At 47.9% G+C, this 22,612-nt stretch overlaps 2 protein-coding genes across 4 annotated transcripts in view; both read left to right on the forward strand.

Annotated features, from left to right (window-relative positions):
* Positions 1 to 396: 396 nt before the first annotated feature.
* MLYCD (malonyl-CoA decarboxylase) lies at positions 397 to 15,679 on the forward strand. Its single transcript, XM_079799902.1, has 5 exons — positions 397 to 985; positions 7,713 to 7,825; positions 8,730 to 8,886; positions 12,268 to 12,417; positions 14,561 to 15,679. Exons 1-5 carry the CDS (start codon positions 446 to 448, stop codon positions 15,092 to 15,094), a joined length of 1,494 nt encoding a protein of 497 aa, XP_079656028.1. The 5' UTR covers positions 397 to 445; the 3' UTR covers positions 15,095 to 15,679.
* OSGIN1 (oxidative stress induced growth inhibitor 1) overlaps positions 12,281 to 22,612 on the forward strand; it is a 43,095-nt gene continuing 32,763 nt past the window's right edge. Inside the window, exon 1 of one of the 3 annotated variants that reach the window (XM_079799901.1) lies at positions 12,281 to 12,417. Coding sequence is in view for 1 of the 3 variants with exons in the window: in XM_079799898.1 (XP_079656024.1) it covers positions 15,943 to 15,964 (22 nt within the window). In the remaining 2 variants the exon portion in view is untranslated. Of the gene's footprint in view, positions 12,418 to 15,807; positions 15,965 to 22,612 lie in introns of those variants that run through there. The other 2 variants (XM_079799900.1, XM_079799898.1) reach the window with 2 other exon arrangements.

Here is a 22,612-nt window from a genome sequence, read left to right on the forward strand (position 1 = left end):
ATTCCTCGGCTCCTCCCCAGCCACACGGAATCAGAATCGCTGGGACTCTCGAATAGGAATCTGCAGGCCTAACACGTTCCGCAGGTGATTCCGATGCGCCTTGAGGTTGGAGAGTTCGGCTCTAGAGAACGAAAGGTGCTTGCGCGGTGGGGAAAGAGCAGGGAGGGAGGGAGGGAGATGGTGACGTCGGGCGACTGGCCACAGGTCGGAGGAGAAGAGGCCTGAAGGCGCTGCCAGCCCCGCCTCCGGGCCGGGACCTTTCGTCGCACTTGGCCTCGGGCCGCGCCCCGCCCCGCCCTCACGCCCCGACGCCGCGCCCTCCGATAGGCCGCTGCCCCGCCCGTCCCTGGGCCTCGGCCAATAAGGCCGGCGCGCGCCGGAAGTCGGAAGCCGGAACCCGGCATCAGTGGTGGCGGCGTCACCTAGGCAGCTGCCTCTCGGCGCTATGCGAGGCCTGGGGCCAGGTCTGGCGGCGCGGCGACTCCTCCCGCTGCGGTTACCCCCGCGGCCGCAGCGGCCACCCGGTCCCCAGCTGTCGAGCGGGCCGACGGTGGCGGGCGCCCTGGTCCGGGCCATGGACGAGCTGCTGCGTCGCGCCGTGCCCGCGACGCCGGTCTACGAGCTGCGGGAGAAGACGCCGGCGCCCGCCGAGGGCCAGTGCGCGGACTTCGTGAGCTTCTACGGCGGCCTGACCGAGGTGGCCGAGCGCGCCGAGCTGCTGGGCCGCCTGGCGCAGGACTTCGGCGTGGACCACGGCCAGGTGGCCGAGCAGAGCGCCGGCGTGCTCCAGCTGCGCCAGCAGCCGCGGGAGGCGGCCGTGCTGCTGCAGGCCGAGGACCGGCTGCGCTACGCCCTGGTGCCGCGCTACCGCGGCCTCTTCCACCACATCAGCAAGCTGGACGGCGGCGTGCGCTTCCTGGTGCAGCTGCGGGCCGACCTGATCGAGGCGCAGGCCCTCAAGCTGGTGGAGGGGCCGCACGTCCGGGTAAGGCCCCGCCAGGGCCGCCCCGATCCCCTGGCGCCAGGGACAGCCCGGGTCGTGCCCTCCATTGCATCCAGGTCCGTGGGCCTGTGGCAGCCCCTATGTAGTCCTCACTGCCCCTCAAGCCCCAGACACTGCGCTTTCCCTGCCTGGAATCTTGCACACCTCGTTATGAGTCCCCAAACCCCGTCCCCTTCCTTCCCATGCTTTCTAAATCTTAGCTCCCTCTAGTCATGTCTTGCTCCAGTCCTTACTGTGCACAGCTTATTAGATAAGGCCATCGCCTATTTTGAGAGACTGTCATGCCTCATTCATGATTAGTATGCTTCATAAAGACTTTTATTTTAGCTGAGAGGTTTCATCTATGTGGTATACTTGAATGGGTACCAAACTGAGCACCAAACAGCCTTTCTAAAAACATGGATTGTGTCAGCAAAGTTATGTGTAAGCCATCATCCTAAGAAGTCCTGTGAAATATACAGAGATGACTAGAACTTGAGGTCTCCACTGTCTAGAGTCTGGGTGCCTACTGGAACTTGATTCTTAACTGTATAGGAGTCTGGAGACTGAGGTAGTATGTCACCTGCCTCAGAATGAAATCATCCATCCACCCTTCAACATGTGGCTGTCTAGTATTTATCTTGTGTGGCTCCCAGGTCACCTGGTCCAGGAGTTTCTGTTCTAGAATGGGAAGAGTGCTTTTCATACATTTGCTCCTTTCATCCTCAGCAAGCCTAGGGAACTGTGTCGTGGATGAGGCCAGGTGCAGTGCCCAGAGTACAGAGTTAGTGAGAGAGCCAGTCTTAATGGCTCCACAGTTGTGTACTTCATCACTACGCAGTGACTCTTGGAGTTGACCATTTAACTAGATCTAAAACGGATTTGTTCTCTTAGAATTTGCCCTTTTCTCTAAAGTTGAGGGCGGGTGAAACAGTCAGTTCATTGGTAGCTTTGTTTTATTTAATTTTCTGAATTAGAAGTTCAGGGTTCTCTAGTTGTGACTATATTTACTCTTTCTAATACTTGGTGCAAGCGTCTGTCTTATCAGCAATCCCAGTGCCCATCTTTCTCTAAAACCAGAGGTCAGCCTTTATTCCGTTGTTGAAAAGTCATCAGGCTTCACGTCCCAGAAGGATCGCATTTAGTGTCTTTCCTTTGGCAGTTACGATGCACAACAAACCATCCTGGACATTTCCATCTTGACTCTCCATTACTCTCTCCTCTCCAGCCATGCTGATTCTTGGATGGAAAGTTCCTGAACCCACATCCCTGTGTGATTCCTGCTTGGGAGGCCTGGTAGCAAAGGAGCTGCCTCCACCCTTAGCTCATTCCTCAGCTTTTCTAGCCACTCCAGCTCAAAGTGGTCTCACCCAGTTTTGAGCTTCCTGACATTATTGCACCCCTCACTTGGGTTTTATACGTCAACCACAGAATTTAGTATTGGAAATGTATTACTTCCTCTGCTCCCAACTAGATGATCAGCTCCTTAAAAACTGGAAACCTTGTCTTAAATTTCTTGCAAAGCAAAATGATGAATGAAGCATTGAGATAGACTCCTGGGTGCCCTGCCGTAAGACACAGTCAGCACACTAATCATTGCCATTTGTCTTGTCAGATTGCTCCACTCACTGAGTTCTGATCCTGGAAGGAAGCCCAGAGGGCTTGGGAGGTTTCTGCACAGCCGAGAGAGACAGCAGACATTCGGACTGCCCTTGGCAGATTGCAGCGAGTGTTGGCCCTGGGAGGTTTCTAATGCCTCATCCAGTTCTAATCCTCTGATTCTCTGACACATTACTCAATGCGTCCCCTTGCTCTTGCCCACACGGGAAAATGCTTAGTTACCCTGCACTGGAGAAGGAACATTGTGGCAGCTGAAAGCTGTGACGATGAGACTTGACTGAGAAGAGAGGCGTTTGCCCCAGGGAAATCCAGGGCTTTGAGCACCAGGCCCTCAGATGTTCAGGCTTCCTTTATTTATTCAACCAAGCTGTCCACACAGGTGAGGGGAAAATGTTGTGTACCTACAGGCAAAAAGATATTTTTTAAAAATATATATATACATATTTCTACTGATTTCAGAGAGGGAGGGAGAGATAGAAACATCAGTGATGAGAGAATCATTGATCGGCTGCCTCTTGCACGCTCCACACTGGGGATCAAGCCCACAACCCGGGCATGTGCCATGACCACTGAGCCACGCCGGCTGGGCACAAAGATATTTCTAGAATAAAGGATAAATAATGACAGCCTGACCTTTGCCTCTGCACGTGGTCTGGACACATTGGGTGCAGAAGCCTGTTCTAGTTTCTATCATGCCTCCTCCGTTTCTCTACCTAAATATCCTGTCCTTATATCTAGTATGTCAGTGGCTAAACCTGGTGATTCCCTTCTCCTTTGCTCTACATAGTTACATAAAAATTTTTTAAATCCCTATCATTGAAATCATTCAGGGAATAGTTGTTTTAATCTATAAAAATTGTCATCTGGGATCTGAAATTGTAATCTATCACCAGAGTCGCTTAGTGTCCATCTTGATTCCTTTCTGTCTCATTCTGGATTTTGCATTCAAGTTAAAGAAGTGATCGAGCTAGAACTTCTTGCTTTTAGGGACTCAGTGTTAGAAACCACCAGACGTTTGGCATGTGATGCTGTAGGGCAGGAGCCCCAAACCCCCAGGGGCCTGTGACACTGGGGAGTGGGGAACTCCTCCAGAATTGCTCCCTATGTCAGCACCCCTTCCTGTGTGCACACAGCAGACACCCTGTCACACAGGCATGCTACCTGCCTGGCCCCTGCTGACTTTGGGACTTGCTAGGTAAAGTTAAGTGAACACACACTGGTTTGCTGGTACATGTGGGCTTGGACTTGAGCATTTACCCTGGAGTGGATTGGACTTGAGCATTTACTGGAGTCTTTAGAATAACTAGCAATGTGAGGCCAGACCTGTCTGATTCTCAGTGTCTTTGGCCAGACTGTATGTATAGTGGAAGAAGCACTGGGTGGAGAGACAAGAGGCAGGTTCCCAATCCTGTCTTTGCCATCCACTGGTTAGAGGCACGATTTTATGTGACTTTAGCCAAGCCACTTAACTCCCTGGGCCCTTCGGTTCTGCACTGAGGTGAGAAATTCAGCTGGCGGTTGGTATGCTCAAGGTCAGCCTGCTTCTCTTCTAGGCAGTGCCCTGAGGGATATGGTGGAGCTTTGCTAAAAATATGGTTTACAAATGAGGGCAGGTTTGTTAAGACCTCTGCTCTGACCAAGGGTTGTGATTATTGGAAACGTGGGAAGAATCCCGAAGACTGACACTTCATTTCGAGTGTCGCCCAGGATGAAGACCAAAGACACGAGGCCAAGTGGGTCTGTCTGTCTCCTTGGACAGTTTAAGTCAGACAGGTTTCTTTTCTCTCCCAGGAGGATCTTAATCCTTTTTGATAAGAAGTTGAGAGTAAGTTTCAAGTCTCTGCTGAGAAGATACAAGTGCTATGTTGAAGAAAGTTTTTACAACCTGGCATAGTCAAATATCTATGTTGTTGTTTTTTGACATAGCAGATCTGATACACGGATGCCTCCTGAACAAAATGCCCTGTAAATTTGTAGGTGTGTGCCCAGCCCTGCTTGTGAGGGGTGTGTGTGTGTGTGTAACATGGTGGGAAAGGGTTATGTGGAGGGGAGGGTGGTATGTGGTTTCTGTGTGTTGGTTTCTAGGCTTTTAGTTTTTCCCCAGGAATATTCCCAAAGGCCCATTTGGGTTGAAGAGTTAGATTTCTTAGATTAAATCCCCAATGAAACTGAACTGAACCCCATTATAGCAGAAGGTCTGAGTGCTGTTCAGCAATCTGTGGGCGCTAGAGGGAAGTTGGCATTTAGAAAATGAAAGGGTTTCTTGATGGGCGATTTAAACATAGAAATTATGGTGAAATGAGAGGTGCACATAGGTGGGACATCAGAGAAGGACTAAACGTGTGTCAGACACGCTTAGCATCCTCACTGTTGCAATGCCCAGCCCTGGTAGGCACTGTTGTACAACGTTTTTGGTGGCTTGTCCTGCTTTAAGTTAGTATAGTGGTCCTTGTTGGTTCTGCTAAATTCTGTGCTTAGCTAGGCTAAAAAAAAAAAAAAAAAAAAAAAAAAAAAGCCTTATTTGTAGGTAGGAAAGTGGGCCCCAGCCATCTGGAGTGTAGCAGCTGCATGAGTTGGAATTGTACCTAAAATGTAACTTCAACACTATGACCCTTCCCCATAGCTCTCAGCTCCCTTCCCTCAGGGCTTCTGAGCCATGAAAAGTAACTCTTCTTCACATGTCAAAAATGAGGAGATCTTTGTAGCCAAAGACTTCAGAGGAGAGTGGGGAGACAGCTTTTTCTCTGCTGAAAGAGTTGGCTGGCCTTCTGAACTGTCGTCCGGGATAACTAGAATTGGCAGTCCAGAAAAGACAGACCTAACGCTGACTGTGGCATCGCCACGGTAGTCCCAGCAGCTGTATTTCTCAGTCTTGGATTGTTGCTACACGATTGCAGGATTAATGAGCAGATTTCTGCAGCAGTGATTTCTTTCCCTCCTGCTTTCTGGGATCCAGTAGCCTTGCTGCAGGGGTGGCTCATCCCAGCCTGAACAGCTTCTTGTACTGTCAGAACTAAGTGGAGACATGTAACCTTTAACCCAGATTCCCGGTTCTTGTGACCAGTGTCACATTTTATAGCTGTCAATAGCCCAAAATAGAATGAAGAGACTTTTAGACGAGGAGCTTTCATCAGTCAAATAATTTCTTTAATAATTATTTCTGAATACTGAAACTAGATCTAGTTTTTTCTGTTATGAATGTAATAGAGATGCCAGTACATTTTACATGGAATCCATTTCTAACCATTTAGTGCAGAGGTTCCTAACCTGGGTCCATGAACCCCTGCGAATGATCCATAGTTGCGTTTCAAAAGGTCTATGAACCCCAGGAAATTGTATGCAAAATTTAATTAATGTGTGTGCATTTTTCTGGGGAAGGGGTTCCTGGATTTTATCACATGCTTAAGAGAATGTGAGGACCCCAGGAAGATTAAGAACCATTGAAGCCAAATGCAGTAAATATAGTTTTATAAGGAGCCATTCTGTATTGCCTAGCAAATGACACCTCATATCCTCCCTTCTACTTCTTAATCCCCAATTCTCCAGCTTTTCTTCTCTTTTTCATTTGATATCCATTTGTTAGCCATCTTCCACATGGGTGGCCCCACTGAATGCTTTGGGACCTAGGGGAATGAATTAGAAATGATCTGTGCCTTTACAGAGCTTGGAGCCAAGTAATTTTTTTAATTAATTTCAGAGAGGAAGGGAGAGAGAGAGAGAAACATCAATGATGAGAGAAAATCATTGATTGGCTGCCTCTCCTGCACACCCCACACTGGGGATCGAGCCCAAAACCCAGGCAGATGCCACAACCAGGAATGGAACTGTGACCTCCTGGTTCATGGGTCAGTGCTCAACCACTAAACCATGCCAGCTGGGCTAAATGCTTTTTAAAATAAATTCTCACCTGAGAATATGTTTCTTGATTTTTAGAGAGAGAGGAAGGAGAGGAGAGAGAGAGAAACATTGAGTGGTTGCCTCCTATATGTGCCCTGACCTGGGATTGAACCCGAAACCTAGGTATAGGCCCTGACCAGGAATCGAACATGCAACCTTTGGTGTATGGGATGACACTCCAACCAACTGAGCCACCCAACCAGGGCGCTTACATCCTTTTTAAAACAGCTCCATCACGTTGTCAACCCTGTGCTTGGTCACTTCCGTAGGGAGATGCACACTCTCCTAGGAGGACATCTGCGGACAGGCCTAGCTATTCAAAAGCTCTTTAAGTTCTGTTTGAGTCTGACTCTGTGTCTCCCCCAGTTGGTCCTAGATTTACCCCCGCCCCTCACCACTCTGACTATAGAAAACCTACTGCTGTTACATGTCCAGTGTGGTCACAGCAGGCTAAACTGAGACAGGTCTGCTCCTGTCCTTTCCTCATGCACCTCTTGTTCCCATCTTGCTTGGAAGGTTTCAGTGAAAATTATCTTCAGTAAAGTTGACTCAAACAGTTTTCAGAAATAGATTGGATATAAGTAAGTGAAGTGAAATTAGAATAATTTCACCAAATCTGAATGCGTTGGTTGTCAGATACAATATTATTTTATGTCCCCGTTAAGGGGGAAAAATGCTATCAGTTAAATTGTGCCCTGCCATCTTTTGAAAGATGCATCCTGACTTGAGAGATGTTAAAGTATGAAAATGCGCATCTTAGAGTTGATGAAATACGGTACCTGGACCCAGTGCCTGCTTCTCCCAGGAAACGAGGAATGATGCTTTGGCTTATCAGAAACTTCCTGAGAGGATGGGACTGGAGCTCTGTGCTGCCTGCGTTAGTGCCTCCTTTACCACCACTCATTGTTCTGCTAACTGGTTTTAGTTGTGTTCACTACGGGGAATGAATTGGAGCCTATTATCTGATGTGGGAAAGTTGACTGTTCCCATTCAGGTATCTTCCAGATTGAAGTGGTGGAGGCTGAGGGAAGCGCTGCATTCAGTGTGACTTGGTTGAGGTCAGAGTGCAGTAGCGCTGCCTCAGAAAAGGCCGTTTAGAGAAGCATCTTGCAGTCTCCTTCGAGCTCACGTTTTCGTGTTTTAATTCACTGTGCTGGTGACAATGCAGCAGAGATGGGCTTGGAAAGCTGACACTTTCTCTTCTCCTTTTCAGGAAATGAATGGTGTGCTGAAAGGCATGCTCACAGAGTGGTTTTCTTCGGGATTCCTAAACCTCGAACGGGTGACCTGGCATTCGCCATGTGAAGTGCTTCAGAAAATCAGTGAGTAAGTACTCAGCTTGTCACGTTTCTTATATCTTAGCTGAAAGCCAGTCTCCATTCACATGTACATTTTCTTCCAACCCTATAAAACCCAAACACAAATGTTGTGGATGTCCCACAGGTGACATGTAGGGTCTCATTGATGTCCTCATATTTAAAGCACATGGACCCCCCTTTTCCCAAGATCCCATTATCAGAGCTGTATGAATTCACTGGATCAAGTATTTGCATTAATCCAAAAAGCATCTATCTCATCGTTAAAATTTCTCCCTTGGATAAAATCTCTAAGTTAACAATATTGAACATAATTCCAACATGTCCAAGACACAGTAAATGCAGCCCAGTACGTCATGGTTGTTCTCACAAATGGGCAGCTCTTCCCGCCTCAGGATCTTCACACTTCTGCTGTCTTACATGATCTAAGGTTTGGAAAAGGTGGTACTATTTGAGGTGTAACCGACTGGAGACACTGTTGCCATTGCACATTTTGAAAACAGAACACTGGGTGGCTGAGGTGGTTAGCCAAACGGAACCAAGAGACCTGTGTTTGCAGCACTGACTTCAAACTGCAGAGATTCAAAGGAAATAAAAGACATAGAATGTTCAACGCCTGAGAATCTGGTTAGTTTCTGCATTACAATCTGCTGCATAACTGCTTCCCAAGGGCCTTGCAAACTAGTCTTAAGACCGGGTATTAAAAATTAGAGCGTGTAAAGTGGTCATTAATTATAGTTCCTTTTAGTCTGCTGTTTCACATTAAAATAATTTTCTTTACATTTTCCTGAAGAGGCAATTGAAGCTGTATTTAAAGGATTTATTTGACTTTAGTGAGTAATATGAATCAGAATCAGCAATGGTTATTTAACTTGTAATTGAACATTTGTCTTACCTCATTACAATCTTATCAGGTCTGAGGCTGTGCACCCTGTAAAAAATTGGATGGATATAAAACAACGTGTTGGACCATACAGAAGATGTTACTTCTTTTCTCACTGTTCCACCCCTGAGGAGCCCCTGGTGGTGTTGCATGTGGCGCTGACCAGTGACATCTCCAACAACATTCAGGTACCTGCGGACGGTAAATTCAGGGCAAGGCAGGCATCCTACGGAGCCCTTAAGGTTTTTAAACTTGGTTTTATGCCCTTTTTTCAGAAGCTTTAGGCTTTTGTGGATTTTTTAATTGGCTGGATAAAACCTCTAATTTTATAGCTACAGAATGTAGATGGGTAGTATGTAGACAGTTTTGGAATGAGAGCATTCATCAGGGTCTACTGACTTTGAGTTGAGACAGGGTCGAAGTCTATTACAGAACATCTTTGTGAGGCAGAAAAGAGTTGTGAGGGCAGAAGAGAAGGAGGGGGCATGGTTCATCTTTTCAGCATTTGTTAAGTGCCTGTGGGTAGTTTTAAACAACATGTGATTGAAAAAGAGACAGTGCTGTGTGCCTGATACAGGCCCAGAGCCCTGCCAGGTCTGTTCATCAAATGGAGGTGATGGGGGCCGCGTTTGACAGGCCCTGCCTGTGGCAAGTTTGGCTTCTCCTTAAGGAGTGGGCGAGAGTCTGAGACATTCCTGCAGACGCATGGGGACTGGGAATAGACAGATCTCGACGAAGGTAAAGACAGGTGAGGGAAGGTACAGCGTGTTTGCTTAGACCAGGAGGCTGTGGTGGCCAAGGCTTTGGCATGGGAATGGCCTGTTCGGAAGCTGGAGAGATGATACCAGATCACAGGATGGGCCCTCTGGGTGGCATTTCTAGTATAAGAAGGTAGAGAAATCGAGCAGGCAAATGAGCAGGTGTTATTGATCACCAGGGAGAAGTCCCTTAGGATTTTGTGTTTGAAAGAGTTGGCATACTCTCGCACCAGAATTGTTACTACCTCTCTGAGGACAGTTTGGTGATATCTATTAAAATATAAAACATGCATTCCTTTGACCTAAAGAATGTCACTCTCGATCAACCAAAGGACTTGTATGCATGCATATAAGCCTAACCAACGGGCACAGACACCAAGGGTGTGAGGGGGCAATAGGGGGATAAGGACACATATGTAATACCTTAGTCAATAAAGAAAAAATAAATTAAAAAAAAAAAGAACTTCCCAGAAAAAAAAAAAAAAGAATAAAACTCCAGTCTTCCCCTAGGTGAAGGGCAGTTGCCTCACATCAGGAAATTGGGGAAGAGATCTCGGGATTCTTTTCAAATAAACTTTCAACCAATCTTCCTTTAAAAAAAAAAAGAATAAAAAAAAAAAAGAATGTCACTGAGGAATTTATCCTGGGGAGATACTCAGATCTAAGAGTGCAGGTGGTTTTGGCATTGTCTACAGCGTTGAAAGGCTGGAAATGATAACCGCTCCACCTGTAGAGGGTGCGTTAGAGAAATGATGGCATATCCATCTGGTACATCCTCACGTGCATGGGACATTCCTGCAGGCGGATGGGGGGCAGAAGAGTGTATTTAGGTACTGATTTAGTTTTCTGTTTTTGACATGGAAAGCCAACATTGACAAACTAGTGCATAGAAAACCAGGTTACAGAATAGCATGTGCAGTATGATCTTATTTATAATATTAATAATATTGATGGAGCATTTGCTTTGTGTCTGTCAGCCCTCAAAGCACGTTCCATGCATTACTGCTCACAGCACTCTGTGAGTTAGGTATTTCTAGTATTATTAATGATTGTCCTTATTTTAGACCTGAGAAAACTGAGGCTTAGAGAACTTGAGTCATTTGCCTGTGATGATAGAATAGTTAAGGGTGGTACTAGGGTTCTACCCAAGCCCTTAGGACAGCCACTGTGTGTGTGTGTGTGTGTGTGTGTGTGTGTGTGTGTGTGTGTGTATGTAATTGAGCATCTGGGCCTGTGAGAGAATTACGTGTATACACAGTTTTGTGTATACCTACCTATATAGCTAAGGAGACAGACCTGGAAAGGTCTGTTCATCAAATGGCTAACAGCAGGACTTGGTGTTAGGTTTTGGAGTAATTTGTGATTCCTTCTTTGTTTACTTATTTTTACCTCTTGCACATTATGTGTATCTCATTTGCATAGAAAGATTCCTTTTTATTTTGAAAACTTTAAAAAAGGAGTTGCTGGAAATTTTTGAATAAGGAGCCACAAGGTAACCTACAGACTTCTTGAAAAGCAAAGTAAATAAATCACCAGGATGAATATTAATAATGATGGAAAGTGAGGTCTGTCCTTTGAAGCACAGGTGTAGGAGAGAGGCCTGGCCGCAGCCCAGGAGGTGTCGCTGCCTCTGTTTCACTGTCTACCCCACTTTCCTTACGGCAGCAGTTCTTACCTTTTCAGGAGTCACAGAAAAGACTCTTTGAGCATCTGAAGGGGATGAAAGCTAAGGACATTTCCCCAGGGACATAGTACAAACCTGCACATTCCATCCACAATTTCAGAAAGTTTGTGGACTCCCAGGCCTCATCATGGGCTCTAGGTCAACCACCCCCAACTTTAGGAATCACATGTAGCTGATGGAAGTTAGTGTAACTGTGTTCAGAAGCAACCTGGTGCCGTCATCAAAGCAAACTAAAAGGTAACCACCTGCTATTCCACTATTGTCAAGTGACCTGCAGAATATCACAGTTCAAAAAACCCCGCAAAAGCTCAAAGCTAATAAAATCAGACTTGGCAAGTCATATCTCAGATTGTTTTGCGGAAAAACAAGAATGTGGCACAAAATAAAAAAGGTGCATAGCCCTAGCAGGTTCAGCTCAGTGGGTAGAGCGTCAACCTTTGGACTGAAAGGTCCTGGGTTCGATTTCGGTCAAGGGCACATACCCGGGTTGCTGGCTCGGTCCCCAGTAGGGAGTGTGCAGGAGGCAGCCAATCAATGATTTTTCTCTCATCATTGATGTTTCTATCTCTCTCCTCTCAGAAATCAATAAAATATATATTTTTTTAAAAGGTACATTGAAAAGTCAGGAAAAGGTAAATTTCCTGAAAGAAAAATGATATAGGACTCACTGGTTTCTTGAGAAATCGAAAACACTATAGTTCAGAGAAAGGAGTATAGGTAACTAAAGGGGGGAACAATCAGAATCAGGCCTTTACAGAAAGGGGCAGGTGGCCTAGACAAAGGGCCAGGTGTTCTCTCTGGGTGTTGAAGGGGAGCACATTAATCACATTTCAGTTTGCACAACGGCCTGAAAAGGACAAAAAGGACATAAATTGCTATTCAACAAAGTGTGCACGAGACTTTCAAAGAGAGCGAAATGACATGACATGAAGCACACAACCCAGGGAAGCATGCAGTTGCCACCTTCAGGGAGATACCAGACCAGATTTCAGGCAGTGTTTAGTCTTCAGAGCCTGGTCCTTGAAGGGGACACCCTGAGAGAATTTCTCATGGCCGGAAGTGAACGGGTGAGATGCAGGATGTGAGAGCAGCCAAGCCCGCTCACCGCCATCATTCATGTCTTGCAGTCAATAGTGAAGGAGTGTCCTCCGACAGAAACAGAGGAGAAGAACAAAATCGCCGCCGCCATATTTTATTCCATCAGTCTGACCCAGCAAGGCCTGCAGGGGGTAGAGCTGGGGACCTTCCTCATAAAGCGCGTGGTGAAGGAGCTACAGGTAAGTGAGGCGCCGCTGTGGGACCATTGGGTCTGAACCCCCTGCCCATGCCACAGTGCAGTCAGTAACCAGGTCCTAGGATTGGTGATGGGCAAGGGATGAGATATGAGCTGGGGGGAAGGAAGAGGGTTTAGAAAAGTGCCAGAGGCACTTCCCAGGAGCCTGAGACCACTCAGGGGAGGAGAAAATGGTGTCAGGAAACTAGCTTCTCCCTTGGCCACAAATGCAGATGTGTTCTGAGGACATCAGCTTCTCGGGGACCTTGGATTCTGATTTGCATGTGTTGTCGCAGCATAATCAGTAGGAGTGCCGCCTTCCATTCTCAATTGTCCCAGTTTGGATGATACATTTTATGGTCATTCTAGCCACACCTGACTGTACCCAGCCACCCTCGCCCACTCTCCAGGCTTCTGACCCCTGCTGTTTCATCAGCTTGGGCTTTCTCATCATTAGAGGGAGTGTTGAGGTTAGACCAGACAGCTTACAAAAGACTGGCTTTTTAAAATACATACATACATACATACATACATATATACATACTGTGTGTATATGTGTGTGTGTGTCTTCCTTTTCTTTATTGCCCTGGGAAGAACACTTTAACCATCCTACAACAGCACTGTTCAGGTTCACTCTGGGTCTAGGCTTTTTAAAACTATCTCATAAGGAGCTAGGGTAAACTATAATGAGTAGAATCTAATTATTAGGTAAAATAATTGGAATGTTAATAATTGGCTCTGAGAGTGATGTTCTCTGCTTTGGGTAGTTTCAACACAACTGCAACCCAAGTTCTTCCTTAGAGACGGAGTGGAATTAAAATGTGTATGTGCTTCATATTAAATTCATAATCATTTTTAAATCTGAGGACTCAGATGCATATCAGCTTCATTAGAATCACTCTGCCTCTTTTCCCCAGGGGTGGTAAGAAGCCACATCTAATGAATATCAACTTCTTTCTTTCTTCTTTGCCCAAGGTGTAAATGAATGGCGCAGGAAGAGGGTTACTTTGTAAGACAGGCGATCAAAGGGGGCGGGATCCGGGGTCCTGGGGATTCACCCATAGGCTCTTTCTCAGTCAGAGTTAGCCCCTCGGCCCGGGAGCCATCCTGACCGTTGGCCGCTCAGCCACCACTCGGCTGTGTGCCGGGGAGTCATCAGAAAGGACCTCAAGGAAGTGTATCCCCTCCTGCACAGGCGTGCTCGTCAGGGCTGTACCAGCAAACACTAAGCCACTTACATGCCGGTGACAGCGTGGTTAGGAAAGTAATGCTATCGTCTCATCTTTTGATATTCTGTTGTTTAAATTGTTTTTTGAATTGTAATGATAATGAGAAAATGGTCATGATATAGGTTCATAAAGCAGGATATAAAATAACAGTCTCACCAATGTAAAAATTGCCTAGAGAAAGACCAGGAGTTATACTTTATCAGACTATTGAGAGTGGTTATCTCAGAGTAGAGGAGTGCTATGGTTTTCTTTGCTTCTGTCAGAAATCTTGAAAACTGTTTCTATAGTGAGCATATATATTACATTTATAAACCAAAAATACTGGATTTTTTAAAATGATCATTGAGATCTCTGTAATTTGAATAATATTGACTGACCTGTATCGGCTGATGTGGAAAAAGACCCATTGCCTCCCCTTCTATCCCATCCTCTGCACCCACTGTGGTATAGCTGGGAAATCAGTTATTTATTCAACAAACAGTCATTGGGTACTGTGTGCCAAGCACCAAACCAGATTGTGTGGCTGCACAGATGTCTGTGGGTGGAGAATGGATGCCAGAGAGACACACTCTGCAGTCAGAAGACTGCACACCAGGTCCCACTTCGCAGCGTGGCTCTGATTTCCCGCGGTTCCCTGACTTGCCACCTTCTCAATGGTGCAGATGGAGACACCACCTAAAGGCTTGCCTGGGGGCTCAGGATGCCTCCAGGGCCTGGCCCACGTCAGATTCATAATGTTCCTTGAAAGAAGAAAGTCAGTGCATATCAAACATCACTTTGTAAGCCACACAGCACACCCAGGTTAGTGATACATAAATGATAAGTGGACAGATGCTTCTGGGTGGGTGACACACCTGCTGAATTCTCTTTATGTGTGTGTGTTCTCTCCACCTCCTTCCCCCCTACCGTGCCTTACAGAAAGAGTTTCCTCACCTTGGGACATTTTCAAGTCTGTCTCCTATACCTGGCTTCACCAAATGGCTCCTGGGGCTTCTGAACTCACAAGCAAAGGATCATGGGAGGAATGAATTATTTACAGATTCTGAGTGTAAAGAAATCTCTGAGATCACAGGGAGTCCCCTTAATGAGACCCTCAAGGTCCTTCTCAGCAGTAACGAATGGGTGGCGTCTGAAAAGCTGGCCAAGGCACTCCAGGCCCCCCTGATGAGGCTCTGTGCCTGGTACCTGTATGGAGAGAAGCACCGGGGCTACGCCCTGAACCCCGTGGCAAACTTCCACCTGCAGAACGGGGCAGTGATGTGGCGCATCAACTGGATGGCAGACCTCAGCTTCAAGGGCATCACTGGCTCGTGTGGCATGATGGTCAACTACCGGTACTACCTGGAGGAGACGGCCACCAACAGCACCACCTACCTCGGCTCAAAGAACATCAAGGCTTCTGAGCAGGTCCTCAGCCTGGTGGCCCAGTTCCAGAAGAACAGCAAACTTTAAACCTTGCCTGAAGCAGACGTAACGTCCCGGCTCCAAAAAGGATAATTTTCTGGGTGGGTCGGGTGGTGGTGGTGATGATGTATCAAAAGGGAACTCATTTAGTAAAGCAAAGTGACACTGTGCTCTCTCGCCCACAGCAGGGTTACACTGGCAGGCCGGGCCCTAACTTCCACGATGCAAGGAAAGGTGCGGGCCCTGACAGACTGGGCGGGGATGCAGTGCTTTCTCCCAAAGATTCTCTTGTTGCCTTTGGCCTGGCTCCCTGCCCAGGGTCGGTGCTGTGGCCCCTGTGGCTTCTGAACGCTTTGGAGCCTCTGCCGGCTGTCATCCCAGGTGGATCAGTCAGCCTCAAGGATGCAGGCACATGGCCCCGGTGAGAACAGATTTTTCTTCAAGCTTAGAACATAATTCAGCCATGGTGACTTGAGCCACTGCTCTCCACTCATGGCGAAGGGATAGAGGGCTATGCTACGACTTACTAGTTATATTTTGGAGATTGCAAATGTATGGAAAGGTTCATGACTTTGCACAGAGTTTACTAAGTTAAATCACTGAACACCAAAGGTGGTGTTGCTTAGGGCTTAAAATCAGTTATGGACTTTAAATTTTTTAGTGATTCAAGTTCATAATGAACTTAATAGTAAAGAACATGTTTGTTCTGCAAAGCATTAAACACATTTAAGATCACGTGGTGGTTGTCTTTGAGATCTGAGACCTTATAAGCTAGAATCAGCTCTGAAATGTCAGCTGCGCCTTTGGTCCCCAGCCAGCCCGTTGGCATGTTTGGGGGCTCCATGAAGAGGCCCTAGTGTGTGGCCTTCATCAGAGATGTAGAGAGAAATGATACCATGGCTACAGGATGGAGGGCAGGTGTGTGTCTCGGCATGTCTGTGTTCGCAGTGTTTGTGCTGTCCTCGGGCAGAGAGGTCACCTGGCCTTCCTTGCTTTTCATCTTCCACAACTGTCCCCTGTCCTTCCCTGTCAGGTTCTGCATGTGATCGTCAGCATGGCGGTGGTCACTATGAGAACTTTTGCTTTTTCTGAATCCTGGTCGAAGCTGTCTCATGCTTCTTTGCATTGCTTTGAGCTAATCCTGAAAGCCCTTGGACTCTAGTGTTACTTGCAGAATCCTGGTCATCAGTCCTGGCATCCCGTTGGGCCCCCTTTTAAAGACAGAATTCCTCATGGCGGTGATGGGGTCTGCCACTGCCCCATGTCCTTCGAGTGTCTGTAACCACTTCTGTACCCGAGTTTCCACCCCTGTTAGTCGCCCCCAGGCTCCAAGATCAACAGCTGCTCTGCAGCAAGCGTGCCATAGAGAAGGTGAGTGGATGTGGATGGTGCTGTGGTCTATATGTTTGTGCCCCCCCCCAAAAAAAAAAATTTACATGTGGCAATTCTAACCCCCGGAGATGATGGTGTTAATGGGTAGGACCTTTGGGAGGTGATTAGTTCATAAGGGTGGACTCCTCATGAATGGGATTAGTGCCCTATAAAAGAGACCCCAATAGCTCCCTCACCCGTTTCACCATGTGAGGATACAAGAAGTCTGCAATCCAGGAGAGGCCCTCACCTGACCATGCTGCACCTTGATCTCTAGTTTCCAGCCTTCAAGCTGTAAGCAAGAAATTTCTGCTACTTACAAGCCACCCAGTGGTATTTCATAGCAGCTTAAACGGACTGAGGTGGATGGATATGGATGGGTGGGTCCTCCTTCCCTGTTCCTCAGTCCAAATCACTAAGGAAAGAGCTTATGATGTGCTGAGCCAGAATTCCCCTACCTCATGAATGTCATAGGAAACCCCTCATTGCTTGCTTCTCACACTTACCCTACAGCCCCTAGAAGCAGAAGGCCTGGCTCCCACTTGCTCTGAGGGATGATTAGACTGCCCAGTTGTACATATGTTGTCCTTAGCACAATGATCACAGCAGAGCAGGAGTCAATATCAGTGGCCAGGTTTGGAGGCAACAAAAAAAGGTTACTCAGCTGATCTTAGCGTTGGGAATTCACATCCTCCAGGAGAGCCCTGCCCCTTGCCCAGGTGACATAATCACAAGGCGACCTAGTAGCTCTGGGTGTAGGCGCTGTCTCCAAGGCCTGGTTTCCATCCCATTGCTCTCAGTGGACCCTAGCAATCCCTCTGACCACAGTCCTCTGAAAAATGCTCTGCAGTGTGACGGGCTCATAGGAGGTGCTCAATAAATTGTCACTGGTTTCCATAGCTCCCCAGGTTCAAGGCTGAAGCCATGGAGCCTGTTCCTCGATGTCTCCCCCACCACCACAGGTATCCTCATCTCTCCCTGCCTTGGTGTCTGTAATTCTGACAGACCCCAGATCTTCATCCTGTTTCCCTGGAGGCTCAGTTGTGGGCTCTGCCAGAATTCGGAATAATTCTGGTTCAAGGGGTGCTAATGGACTCGGGGCCAACCTGCTCTGACTTGCTCATAGGTCCCCTTTTGTTCTGAAGGACAATGCATGGCTTAAAGGTTGAATCCACCAGTTTTGGCTCCAGCCAGTGCCCAGGTCAAATCCCAGCCCCACCACTTCCCAGCAGGGTAGCCTGGGGCAAGCCACCTGCTCTTGTTTTCTGTCTATAAATATGTGTAACCATAGCACCTACCTCGGGGTCTACTGAGAGGGTCAAGGAAAATGATATGTTTAAAGCATTGTAATAAGGACAGCAACTGTGCACTTGAATGCTTTATCTAAGTGCAGTTACTGTCCTTATTACAAATGTTCAGACATAAGGACTTTTTAAAAAATACTGTATTTTCCAGCGTATAAGACGACTGGGCGTATAAGACGACCCCCAACTTTTCCAGTTAAAATACAGAGTTTGGGATATACCCGCCCTATAAGATGACACCCGGGGTATAAAACGACCCCCGACTTTTGAGAAGATTTTCCTGGGTTAAAAAGTTGTCTTATACACCGGAAAATACGGTACATTTTTTAATTGACTTCAGAGAGAGGAAGGGCCAGGGAGAGAGAGAGACATCAATGATGAGAGAATCATTGAACGGCTGCCTCCTGCTTGCCCCCTCCTGGGGATCGAGCCTGCAACCCGGGCATGAGCCCTGACTGGGAATCAAACCCTGACCTTTTTCATAGGTCGACACTCAACCACTGAACCACGCCAGCCAGGCATCTGGACTTTGTTGCACTTACCTTATGTAGGTTCTGGAATCTGTCATCCCCTTATTTGTCAGTGTTTGGCCGTTTTCTGGCTTCTGTTCACAGTTTCTACAAGGTGACTAAGTAGAGTAATATGTTCCCAGGAATTTCTACTCTGTTCACTGCGTGAGTGCTTGAGGCATTCTCAGCACCCCTGGTAACTAAGCAGCACCCCAGTTCCAGTCGGGGACCCGACTAAGCAGCATGGCCCAAGCTCTCCCAGCTGCTACCTTGTCCAACAGCCCCCAACTAGCCCTGCCTGGTGGGCTGGAGTCACTGATGCCTGCCTCCCCCTTCCCTCCATCTCTCCCTTCCTCCCCAGAGCTGGATCTTCCCTGGATCCAGATGTATAGCAACTAAGGGTTGTGTTGCTCTGCCCTCTCTTGGTCCTCTGAGGACATAACACTCCTGCGAAAAGGGGCCACTTCTTGTTCAGTATGTGGCTTAAAAGGAGTTGGTATCTCTTTAACATTTTGCATCAGCTTATTCTGGGCTTTGTTTGAAATTAAGCATAATGTGCACTTAAGACTTAAATGGAGCAAACATCTCTTTCTGATTTTTAATTGGATTCTAAGACACTCATTGGAATATCAAATCCATGTTTATCTATTCTTCGAAACAAAAGCCGCCCAATGGTTTCTCCGCACTGCAGAAAGTTCTGCATTAGTTTCCATTTAGCAAAATCTATAGAGGTGAACCCCAGGTCTCTTGCACCTTTGGTTTTTTCTCTTTTTTTTTTTTTCTGAATTACATTTGCATTTCCCAAATAGTTAATATTTAATCACCCAGCAAAGGAGAAAGAAACAGTATCTCTGCTCTGGGCCAGATATTCTCCACACCGAAGCCTGAGGGAGTGTTTCTCACTGGCAGATGAGGAAACTGAGGCTCAGAGAGGGCCGAGCAGCTGGCGAGGGTGGGCCAGTGCCAGAGCATGCGTTTCCACCACACTGACCTGCCTCCCAGCCAGGCAGCCCAGGCAGAGCTGCCGGGGAGGAGCCCTGCCCTTACAGAACTGCTGGGTGACTAAGGCCTATCAGGGAAGTTCCCTTCCAACACTCAAAAATGGAAATTAAAAAGCCACACTTCTCTGCAGTCCCACTTACACCTCTCTCAAACTAGACAGTGTCCCCTTCCCCCCAGGCTAAGTGGGGCTGCCCGCCTGGCTGTGAACACAGGTCTGCACGACCGCTCCCTGTGCGGAATGCTGGTGTCACTGGCTCCTTCCTGGGACGGTGAGAGGGGACTTAAGGAGATAGGCAGGTCTGGAGTGTGGTGCCTGCAGCACAGCAGCTGGCTCCTTGGGTGGTGACGGTGCCCTGGCTGGAGAGGAAGGAGCCTGCAAACCCTCCTCTTCCCGCCCCTCCCCCCCCTTGCTGCCTCGGCCACTGTCACAGGGGGTCAGAGACTCATTCTGATGCTAAAAATGGTTCTGAGCCTGAACAACTGGATCCGAATCAGTCATTGTGTGCGCTGTCCACCCCATTTGCCACTAGATGGCAGTGTTGTCTCTCCCTTTCCTGAACTTGGAGCTTAACCTAAGTTAACAGGTACAAACCTGTGCCCAGATCCTGCACATCACAAGGGCATGGATCTGGGGCTGCCCGCCCAAGCCTGCTGCTCTCCCGCCTCTAGGATAACTTCCCCACAGACGCAAAAGGTCCTCGAGAGACTTTTGAAAGAACAAAAATTGGAAAAGGATGAAATGAGATGATCCCTTTGTCCAAGAGCCACCAGAGTAGAATGCATCTCACAAGGGAAGCACTTTGAAGGATCCTCTCTCTGGACACAAAGTGAACTTCTCTCTTGGGCTCTAATGCTGGCTCTACAGGTGTGCTCTCAAGAGCCCAGCAACAAGTACGAGGAGCCGAGGAAAGCCACCTGCGGGCAGAACTCAGAACCCGGCTCCTGGCCAGAGGAACTGCCCTCGGGGGGCGGAGGTGGTGGCTTCCCAGTGGGACCTGGCACCGTGATGGTCGGGGACTGGCCAGGCTCTGTGGGCCTTCTGGAGCTCCACAAATACTTCATGAAGCTTTCACTTAAAAATTGTATTTGTAACTTTTAACTGCAGCGAAAACAATCTATTCATCAGTGTGATCTATCAAATATTGGTGCCACCGACCTGCCAGCTTGTGATACAAGCTAACCTCAGCTTCATTAAACCCTCAGAATACCCCGGCTTCTCCCAAAATCTGTTGAATTGAGCACCCTGAGAGAACTATCTAAACCTATACTAATTTGCAGCTTTTTATCAGCGTGTCTCAGAGCTCTCTGTACTATGCAGCCACACAGATCAGCGTGTCAGAACAAGCACCACACGTCCCAAACCGCTCCTTTCCAGTGTTTGCTATTTCCAAATAGCCTTGTTGCTAAAAGTTAAGATTTCTACCCAGGATCTCAGGATCATGCAGCCGCCACCCTCCAGTGAAGCCGCTGAGAGCTGAACTTCTGAAGAGTGTGAAGGATTAAAAACAACAGTGAGAATAGTCCTGGTCTTAAACCCAGGCAAACACACACACACACAGGAGAAATTGACTAACGGACACTTGACACCTTTGTCCCTCCAAACTAAACCTCCACCCATGCACCAGCATCGGTCGAGCCCAGAGAAACACGCTCCACATCTCTTGCTTTATGTCCTTGGGTCAAAGGCCAGTGTGCCCAAACTCGGGAGAGGCCATAGGTGGTCCTGCCCGCCTCGCCCCCAGACAACAACACCGCTTCAGAGCAGAGGGAGGAGGATTTGAGTGGCAGGAGAGATGAGGTGAGAGGAAGACACATCCATTCAGTTGTCAGGTCCTTTCTTTCCCTGAGAGGAAAGCCAAGGATTCCTGCAGGACCAAGCCTGGCTTCCCACAGGACAGTGTGAATTATGAATTATGGAAGTTTATGAATTATGTCTGCCTGTGCTTTATTACTCATCCAAACTCACCAGCCCACCACAGAACCCCAGACATGACTCTCTGGTCGTCTTTGTTATATTGATGGCCTTCAGACATAGAGAAACCATAGCTCCTAAAGTTGTTTTCAATTTTGTGATCACCAAGAACCGTTAGCTGTGACACAGGCTTGGACACATTTTATTTAAACCCAGATATGGCTCTGATCCTGGCATCATTACTTGTGAGCTGGGTGGCCATTACTGAATTTGCAGTAAGTAAGTGTATTCATTTTAATTTATAAAACAGATATAAACAAAAAAACAGATATGAACCAGTAAAATATTTTATTTTAGAATATTTGATACTGGTACTCCAAGTGAGCTTTTGTTCATTAAAAGCCTTGGCAGCTGCTGGGGGAAACGTTTGGGAATGCTGAGCGAGGTGATTTGCAGCCCTTCTGAATGGCAGTGGCCACTCTGGCATCTGGGACCCCCTTCTCCCGCACCCAGTCTATTCTCACTTCTGCCACAGGGCAGCTACTGGCTCCGCCTCCTTTTGGAAGACTCTGTGGTCTAGCTTCTCCTTCGAGGCTCCGTCCAGAAAGCTCCAGTAAAGAAAGGCAGTTGCGCCGAAACCGGTTTGGCTCAGTGGATAGAGCGTCGGTCTGCCAACTGAAGGGTCCCAGGTTCGATTCCAGTCAAGGGCATGTACATTGGTTGCGGGCACGTCCCCAGTGGGGATGTGCAGGAGGCAGCTGGTTGATGTTTCTCTCTCATCGATGTTTCTAACTCTCTATCCCTCTCCCTTCCTCTCTGTAAAAAAAAATCAATAAAAATATATTTAAAAAAAAAAATATATATATATATATATATATATACATACACATACATACACATATATATATAAAAGAAAGGCAGTTGCTGGCCACAGGAATGGAGGGCCGCCTGTCTGAGATGCCCGGGGCACACAGGCCTGGTCCTGGGTGCATTCCCACACACACACAGCTTGCAGAGGTTCAGACCTGGGCCCCAGCCCAGGCCGCAAGCAGGTGATGGCTCTGGCTGGGCCTAGTAACACCCGCCCCAGCCCAGAGGTCTGAAGCCCCAATTGCAGGGCCTCTCACCTGGCAACCTCTTGCCTTGGACTTAACCTTGGCAAGCTGTACCCGTTTCCAAGGTGCCCCACTGAGACTGAGTGCCCTGTGGAGCCACCACGGGAGGGAGCTGGGCCAGGCCAGGCCGCTAGGGCCCCTCTGAGCCTTCCTCCTACTAAGCACCCAGCCAGACTAGGCAGGACTTTGTGATGCGACAAACAGGCCAGCCTGGCCCCTTGTCCCCCAACTTGCCTGTTGCCACACCCAGGTGGGGGCCCCTGGAGGAGGGCGCATCCCCCGTGCCTGCACCTCTCCATCTAGTGCCGGTCACTTGTCAGCCCACAGCACCCCACCTTGATTATCAGGTAAGG

The sequence above is a fragment of the Cnephaeus nilssonii genome, assembly GCF_951640355.1.
Source record: "Cnephaeus nilssonii genome assembly, chromosome: 20".
NCBI lineage: Eukaryota > Metazoa > Chordata > Mammalia > Chiroptera > Vespertilionidae > Cnephaeus > Cnephaeus nilssonii.

What these genes read in the sequence shown, in the direction of transcription:
- MLYCD (XM_079799902.1), top strand. Translation starts at nt 446, where the DNA reads ATGCGAGGCCTGGGGCCAGGTCTGGCGGCGCGGCGACTCCTCCCGCTG. An exon ending in TGGAGGGGCCGCACGTCCGG is followed by an intron (nt 986 to 7,712) that starts GTAAGGCCCCGC and finishes TCTCCTTTTCAG; the next exon opens with GAAATGAATGGTGTGCTGAA. An exon ending in ACATCTCCAACAACATTCAG is followed by an intron (nt 8,887 to 12,267) that starts GTACCTGCGGAC and finishes CATGTCTTGCAG; the next exon opens with TCAATAGTGAAGGAGTGTCC.